The 9097-nt window shown below is 47.6% G+C and overlaps 1 protein-coding gene across 1 annotated transcript; it reads left to right on the top strand.

Moving 5' to 3' along the window:
* The first annotated feature begins 1387 nt into the window (after positions 1-1387).
* On the top strand, positions 1388-9097 carry LOC119325681 (protein CNGC15b-like). Its single transcript, XM_037599397.1, has 4 exons — positions 1388-1460; positions 1574-2171; positions 7145-7357; positions 7452-9097. The coding sequence occupies exons 1-4, from the start codon at positions 1432-1434 to the stop codon at positions 8706-8708; spliced, it is 2097 nt and encodes a 698-aa protein (XP_037455294.1). The 5' UTR covers positions 1388-1431; the 3' UTR covers positions 8709-9097.

Genomic DNA, 9097 nt, shown 5'->3' with positions numbered 1-9097 from the left:
ATTTGACTGCCCCTGACTTATGTCATGGCATAATCTTTTGTCCCGTCTGGATGCGATTAGCCTGACAGAAGGTCGGAATGTGTTTCGCTGGAACCTTACTACATCAGGGTCTTTCACCGTAGACTCTATGTATTGTGCGCTCACGTATTCTGAGGTACCGGTGAGTAATAATAAGAAAATTTGGAGGTCAAAGATACCACTAAAAGTTTAAGTCTTCATGTGGTATCTTCGTAGGGGAATTGTGCTAACCAAAGACAACCTCGCACGGTGCAATTGGTAAGGGAGTAAGAAGTGTTGTTTTTGTACTCATGATGAGACAATCAGACACCTCTTTTTCCAATGCAACTTTGCACGTTCTACGTGGTCAGTCATCCAAATAGCGTCAAGTTTATATCCGCTCATAAGTGTTGCCAATATTTTTGGTCATTGGTTGGACTGTATTTCAGATAGGTTCAAAACGCTATTGAGGGTGGGAGCGTATGCCTTACTATGGTCGCTTTGGCTATGTAGAAATGATTTTGTATTTAATGACAAAAATGCTTCTCCTTTGCAGGCTATTTTTTGTTGTACGCACTCGCTTCGTATGTGGTCTATGCTACAACGAGCGGAGGTCCAACCGATGTTCAAGACGGTGTGTACGCGGTTGGAGCAAATGGCTGCGGAGGTTTTTACCCAACATGAGTGGCAGCATAACCTCCGGATCGGTCCATCTCACCTTTCGACATAGGCACAGTGTCGGTCTATAGGACTCTACTATTGCCGATTTGTCAGTTTTTGTTTTCTTCTGGTTGTCAGACTTTTGATGTTCGACTGTGTGCATCCTAGTTATGCAGAGGCCGGGTGTTACTCATAATGCTTTGTATCCACTTGATGCTACATTTTAAGTTAATAAAATCCCCATTTATCGAAAAAATGAAGATTAGTGGACATGGAGTCGTCCCGCTAACTAACTCCTAATCGTTTCTCTTACAAAAAGAAACTAACTCTGAATCGACTGGGCTAGAATTGGCAAAAACCGTGACAAACAACTAAGATGAACGTGCATGCATACATAGAACCACAAATAAGAATGAACCTCAGAGAAAGTCAAGTAGGCAATATACATAATCACATGCGCCCGGTCGGTGTTCTGCCTGTCCAAAAGAACTTTTTTGTGCAGGTCTCCTTTGGTGCTGTACCTTTTAAGTACAAGGATCACAAGATCCCTGTTGAAATTAATTGCAGATGGCCCTTTTGACTCTCATGGCTGAGCAGGCTGTTGCGGTCACTCTCTTCCCACAGCTGAAGACGACGACTCATGCTATGCCTGCATCCACATTCTACTACGGCAAGAGCCAGCACCATTCGCCTATATAAATACCGTTGGCGTCGCATATGCAACACCTCCATGATTCGGACGAGTTGCCAAATAACACCAGTACGTACAGTACCATGGCATCCGGTGCTTCACGAACCGTCAGGTGAGCGCGCGTCTTCCCGATCATTCCCGCATGCATGTCGCTGATCATGCTCGATCGTTTTACCGCGGTGCTAAGATTTACAGCTCCGGGCGCGTTGCCGACTGCCGTTTCAGGTTTCAGAACGACGTCGACGTGAAGCACTTCAGAGCGAGCCCTCTCGAGAGCCCGCAACCACCGTCGGGCAGAAAGCGCAGCAGGTCCCATGACCCGAGGCGGTGCTGGCCGGGATCCCGTGACTCCCCGGAGAAACCGCGCGCGCGCACGAGCGGCGGCAGGGCCCTCAAAGACAGGGTGCTGTCGCGGGCCTTCTCGGAGGAGCTGGAGTCGCTGATGCACGCCGGCGGCGACCGCCACCTCTTCTTCTTCTTCGACCCGCGCGGGCAGGTGATCCACCGGTGGCACAAGGTGTTCCTGGCCGCCTGCCTCGCGTCGCTCTTCGTGGACCCGCTCTTCCTGTACCTGACGGGGACGCGGCGGGACGCGTGCGTCGGCTTCGACTACTCGCTGGCGCTCACGCTCTCCATGATACGCTCGCTGCTGGACGTCTTCTACGCAGCGCACATCGTCATCCGCTTCCGCACCGCCTTCATCGCGCCGTCCTCGCGGGTGTTCGGGAGAGGGGAGCTCGTTATCAACCCGTACCAGATCGCCAGGCGGTACCTTGCATGGACCTTCTGGTTCGATCTGTTCACCGCACTACCACTGCCGCAGGTACGTTCTACTTGTACGTATCATCTCATTGATTTTTATTTTTTTTGAAAGGAGGCAAAAAACTTGCCTCATTCATTGATTGATTGTTTGCAAAACGTAGTACTATAGAGAACTGATTTTCTGCAATCGAACACCATTCGCGGACTAGTTCGCGGCCAGTCATACGAGAGTCGGCCATCCAATAAGGCTCGCATACATTTTAATCCTTATTTCAACAAACCGAACAAAGTTTACCAAACATGATGGAATTCAGTAAAATTCAGATATAATTTACATAAAAACCAAGCCTGCAACACTCAAAGTAATTATAGAAAATAGCATAATGCATTTATGCAAATATCTCAAGTACAACAATAGTTTAAATTTAATGAGATAACCGAATGTTCAATAAGTTTTTTGGAAAAATCTATTCTAAATTCAACGGTATTAGAGTCAGAACTGACAGATGTCGTCCCACACAAACTGTCTTTGAGCTTCATGCAACAACGTATGTGTGTGAATGGCCTGCCTCGGTCTTGTAGCACATCATGACACCGCGTGCAGGCTATACAACATGTACATCAATATTGAGGCCATGTTCGGTTCACGGGAATTTAAAACATAGGGAATGAGATAAATAAGGAATGGCGGATGAATGTAGGTGTAAAACATAGGAGTTACAGAATGGAGGGAACGGCAGAGCAAACAGTACGAAGTGTGTTCGGGTTGACGAGAGAGAGTACGGGAAAGAACCGTCGATTCTACAGTTATGATATAGTTTTTTAATCGGCAAAGTAGTGATTTACTTTTGTCTGCACCTCAAAAAACTCCTCTCACTCAATATTTTATTCATATTCACACTGCACTTCTGCCTTCTTGCCTCGGGCTTCCGCCAAAACAAGAGGTTGGGTGGATTTTTTCAATCCCGTGAAATCAGTAGGGAACGACACGCTCCAGGCACTTTTTCTCTAGAACACGGTTCTACATTCCTTTGTCCCAAACGCTGGTGATGGCAAAATTTCCAGAGGAACAACTTTCCTACGCCTTTCCTCCAAGTTTCCCGTGAGCCGAACGGGGCTTGAGTGAATGAATGTAGAGTAACAGGAAGCAACACCCACAATCTTGATGGTTGACGAGCCCAATAGTCACATTGTCTTCACTTGGTGAACCGCACCACAAAACTTCATGACAGAGTTGCCAATGGTGTACCACTGATGTGTTAGCGACTTCATATTGCGTGCATGGATGACATGAATGTTGTAGGGCGTGAAGTTCTTTCTCTCATGAAACGAATCATGCAAGCTTGGCCAAAAGGCAGGGCCCTTGTTCATGCCTATAAAGTCCTCAGAAACGGCCAAACACGCATCGCATAATAACTCATGCTCTTACACCGAGTAGCCCGCCATCGTGCTTCTCTAGAAAACAACAAAAAGTTCAAAAAAGGCTCGATGGCATTTAACCAAACACATGTCGGGCACGGTGTCTACCATGGATGGCGTGAGCAGGGATGCAGAGGGATATCTTGGTGGACAATGTCGTAGTCCAAGGCTGACAGTCTCGTTGGTGGGGTCTACGGACATCCGGGGATGCCTGGGTGGTGGCCAAAGAGGTACATCGGCGACGAAAGATGACGAGGGGTGAGGATAAAATTAAAGGAGGGGGCAGGGGTGGATTGGCAAAAGGGGACCGGGTGGGGGATTTCAGTGAGCCTGGGGTGTCGCAGTCCTACGTGACTGGTGTCCGAACTCCCGCAAAGCACCCCACCCCCAAGTTTGCCTCTAGTTTGCGAGAAAAAGGGCGTATGGATCGGCCCGCAGATGGATTCAGGACCTCGTTGGAGGGCGAAAAACGTCCGGATCGGGCGGTCCAAACGGATGCGAAGGGTCAATGCAAAAACAAGAAGAAAAAAGGAAGTGGATAGAATGTTTTCTAGGAAACCTAGTGCAAATCAATCATGTGCACTGGAATTCTATGAATCAAACAAGGTGCATAGGAAAAATTCCTCAAGATTATACTTCTCCAAAATTTGTTTGTAAATCCTTTTGAATCAAAGAGAACACCAATATGTTAGAGCATCTCAACATGGCTTCTAAGGGCTCCCCCATTTCCCAAGGCACCAAATAATGCCCCGGACTTCATCAGTAGCCTCAATTCTCAAACTATATTTATTTTTGACTCATTTTCTCACATATGCTACATATACACTATTCGTCCCATAACACGGTAATTCAAATTTGATATTTCTAATGCATATATTTCATTTGTATTAAAACCCACAATTTCAAACGCCCGTGTTCACATTTAAACTCATACTTTTAAACATAGAAATATACTAGTAGAAAATGCCATTCAAACATCACAAATAAGCAACAACATTAGTCATTGGCGTCTAATACACTAATGTCGGAACCAGTTCCGTCTCCACCACCAGATACTAATGTACCACCAAAGCCACCACTGAGGGCATCCCCTATGCAGATGTAATGTTTGCCTCATTGCCTGCACATATGTCCTCACATTTGCCTCCAATGTGGAGACATCATAGAAAATGATCTCTAATTCTTATTTCCACATCAATCTGTAATCCTCAAATGAGAGTTTATGGTCATGAATCACCTAGTCAATCTCCATCTCTATTCTTTCAATTTTCCTTCTTACCCATTGACCATGAGCAACTCTCCTATAGGGCCTCCTTGTATGATCCAAATTATCCTCTTTCTACGTATTCTCCTTTGCTTTCTTCCTACAAGTTTGCCTTTCACAGGAAGTGGTTGTCTTGAGTCGGGTGTAGGACTATTTTGCTATCATTATTTGCTTCTTCTTCTTCATTAACTAAATTCGATGGAGTGGAACACTTGTTGTACCTTGGCATTATGTTAGGGCCCATAACTTGAAACTTCTGATTATTCCTCAGCTTGACTTATTCTTTGGTTCCCTCAAAGATTAGATTGCATGTGGTTCAGCAAGCTAGAACAATGATGAAGTGTTAGCCAACATGCATACAATATTGTAGAAAATTATCGAGAGATAAATCAGCTTATGCACTCTTTATATTTTTTCCTCCTGGATAGTGTCTCTTAATTTGGTCAATGGAGGTCTGAAAGTTGATGCATTCCTTTTGAATGGTATTTCCATGGTGCTCAAGAGAGATCGCATTCCTATCAAGCTCAAAAGTGCGGTTGGCATGGAAGTTTTTGTTAATCCTCTTCCAATATGACTTCAACAATCGCTCATTGCCAACAATAGGATAATTACTAGTATCCTATCTAGGCATGCACAATTACATGTCCTCCTTATGAGTGTAGTTGACTAATGTCTTCGCTAACACTTCTCCACCATGGTTTATGTTCCAGAAACAAGTGGCATTGGTATTGAAATTGCATCAGCATCAATTTCCTCGGACATCACACGAGAATCATCTCAACAAGCCATTGCAAACAACTCAATACAATGAACAAACGAAAATTGATATTGCAAATTGGCATACACATTGGTGTAAAAGTTTAATCCCCGCAAAAAAAAAGATGTCAAAGTTTTATTGAAATACACTTCGATATAAAATTCACACTGCAAGCCGGCATGCAATGACATTGAACCCACATCTTGACATAAGACTTGATATGAAAATAACATTGAAACCTAATTTTGATATAAGCTTTGATACAAAATTGACAAAAAGAATGCATTTTGCATAACTTTTCTACATAATTCCTCCACATATTTACACAAATTCAGCACAGTCATTCAAACATGTTGACAACAAGGCCAAACTTACCTCGGCTCGGTGCTCCTTGGGAGGATGGGACCGAGAGGTAGGGCGACAGGGCTCCTCGGGATACTAGGGAGAAGAGGTAGAGTGACGAAGGAAAGGCGGGCAGAGAAGGTCAAGGGGAGCACAAACGGACGTGGTGATGCCACCCAACAGAGAGGAGGAGCCATGCGTAGGGGTGACACTAGAGGATGAGAACAACCTGTACAGAGAGGAGTTTCATGGAAGGGCAACAACGGCAACGGGTGGAAAATCCTAATCCAGAGACAGTGTAGATCTGGCAGAGGGGAGACAGTGGGCGGGGTGGGCGCTAAGGACCGCCACGAGCTCGCGGACTCACGGGAGGGGTTAGAGGCGAGGGATAGAGAATTATTCCGTCGTCTGATTGGCTGAATTTCAGTGCCCTGTACCACACCTATGGGTGAAGGGGCTAGGCAGAGGGAATGGGTGCCTCCCCATTTTACAGGGCTAGTAGTGGCTTTGTTGGATTTGACTTTCCAAATTCATGCTTTGACTGTAACTCTCATACGATATTTAGGTCATGGTTACGAAAATAATGCGAAAGTGCTTTTGAGTACGAAATTTATGGCATTTTATCTGACTAATTGATGATCAAAACACAAATTAGACAATTAAATTGTCTCTTCTTTTCAGGGTTGGAGGAAGTAGCCCAGTGAGTGAGTGTGTGTGTGTGTATGTGTGTGCGTGCGTGCGTGCGTGCGAGCGGGCGGGCGTGCACGACAAAAAGAAAGCTGACGAAACTAGATAAAAAACAAATGGTTAACTTTTTCTTTTACTTATACACGACGAAAATTTATGTTACTCCCTCCGTCCCACAATGACAGTTTTGCAAAGCTAAACAATTTAAAACAAGCAACTGCGATTTAGAACTAGGAAACAAGACTAACTTCGACAATTTTCTCAAAGAATGAAGACTAACTTCTGGTAGTGTGGCATTAACCCAGATGAGAATGAGGTAATGTGTTTGAACTTGAAATTTCGCATGGCAATAGATCATCACCCTTTTAACACCATGAATTTTTTTTCTGAGATATTTTCAAACTTCATAACATCTTTTTCGCGTGGTTTTCATCGGTTTCCACCTAATGTTGGTTTCCACGTGATATTTTCTGTGTCGTATATAAGATGATCGAGGTAAAAATCAGGCGATACACTTTTTTTCTTTTGCTTGTACACGATGAATCATTACGATACTTTGGTGCAGTTCGTGTTGTGGGTGGTGGTGCCGAAGCTGAGGGAATCCGCGATCACAAACATAAAGAACGTGCTCCGCTTCAGCATCATTTTCCAGTACCTGCCGCGGCTGCTACAGATCTTCCCGCTGACGAGGCGGATCGTGATGGCGACGGGGGTCATGACCGAAAACGCCTGGGCCGGAGCAGCCTACAACCTCATACTCTACATGCTAGCCAGCCACGTGCGTTGCCTTGATTTCTCTCTCTCGTCTCCAAGCAAAGCAAATTTCTTTCTTGAGTGGTGACCATTATCAACTGGGCGTTGCGTGCGTGCAGGTGCTCGGAGCACTGTGGTACCTCTTCTCGGTGCAGCGGCAGGAGTCGTGCTGGCGGCAGGCGTGCCGCGTCGAGGGCCCGCCGTGCCAGGACATGTTCTTCGACTGCACGAGCACGGTGAGCAGCAACCGGAGCGTCTGGTACGCGCTCACCAACGTCACCAGGCTCTGCGCCCCCGGCAACAACGGCTTCTACCAGTTCGGGATCTTCGGCGAGGCGCTGGACGCGCAGCTCACCACCTCCTCCTTCACGCACAAGTACTTCTACTGCTTCTGGTGGGGGCTCAAGAACCTCAGCTGCCTGGGCCAGAACCTCAACACCAGCCTCTCCATCGGCGAGATCAGCTTCGCCATCGTCATCGGCGTCCTCGGCCTCGTGCTCTTCGCGCTGCTCATCGGCAACATGCAGTCCTACCTCCAGGCCACCATGGTGCGGCTGGAGGAGTGGCGGACCAAGCGCACGGACATGGAGCGCTGGATGCAGCACCGCCAGATCCCGCAGCCGCTCAAGGAGTGCGTCAGGCGCTACCACCAGTACAAGTGGGTGGCCACCCGCGGCGTCAACGAGGAGGCGCTGCTCGAGGACCTCCCCATGGACATCCGCCGCGACATCAAGCGCCACCTCTGCCTCGACCTCGTCCGCCGGGTGCCGCTGTTCGACGAGATGGACGAGCGCATGCTGGAGGCCATCTGCGAGCGCCTGCGCCCGGCGCTCTACACGCGCGGCACTCGGCTGGTGCGGGAGCTGGACCCCGTCGACTCCATGCTCTTCATCATCAGGGGCCACCTCGACTCCAACACCACCCAGGGCGGGAGGTCCGGCTTCTTCAACTCGTGCCGCATCGGGGCGGGGGAGTTCTGCGGGGAGGAGCTGCTGACGTGGGCGCTCGACCCGCGGCCCGCCGAGGCGCTGCCGAGGTCCACGCGCACCGTGCGCGCCGTCTCCGAGGTCGAGGCGTTCGCGCTCGTCGCCGATGACCTCCGCTTCGTCGCGTCGCAGTTCCGCCGCCTGCACAGCGCGCGCATCCGGCACAGGTTCCGCTTCTACTCCCACCAGTGGCGCACCTGGGCGGCGTGCTTCATCCAGGCCGCATGGCGCCGCCACAAGCGCCGACGCGCGTCCATGGAGCTCAGGGTGCGCGAGGGCGGCAGCGAGGCGTGGCCGGGAGGGAGCGTCAGGCGCCGTCGGCACAGTTGCGACGGCAAGGCGCTCAAGAAACCCACGGAGCCGGATTTCACGGTGGAGCAAGAGGAATGAAATGTTTCTTGCTTTGCTTTCTGAGCTGGCAACGGCGTCATTAGTTCCGCAAAAGTCAAACTTGACAAACTTTAATCAAAATTTTGGAAAATTATCAAAATCTATAATATCAACCATACACCATATATGGAATATATTTTATGATGAATCTAACGATATTATCATATTCTTGATGTTAATAAAAAAATTTATAAATTCGGTCAAAGTTCACAAAGTTTGGCTTTAAAAAAATTCTAATACGCACTATGTTTTAAGACGAATGGAGTACAGTTGTTGGAGCCAAGGTTCTTAGGACTGACTCTTAAAAAAAACTCGTAGGGTAGTGTTCATGTAAGCTATTTATTGTTCCGATAAATGATAATGTATTACTGCCGAGTTAATACCAAATA

The sequence above is a fragment of the Triticum dicoccoides genome, chromosome 6B (genome assembly GCF_002162155.2).
Source record: "Triticum dicoccoides isolate Atlit2015 ecotype Zavitan chromosome 6B, WEW_v2.0, whole genome shotgun sequence".
In the NCBI taxonomy this organism is placed as follows: Eukaryota; Viridiplantae; Streptophyta; class Magnoliopsida; order Poales; family Poaceae; genus Triticum; species Triticum dicoccoides.
Note: the sequence above shows the minus strand (reverse complement) of the source record. Positions and strands in the feature narration are given on the sequence as shown.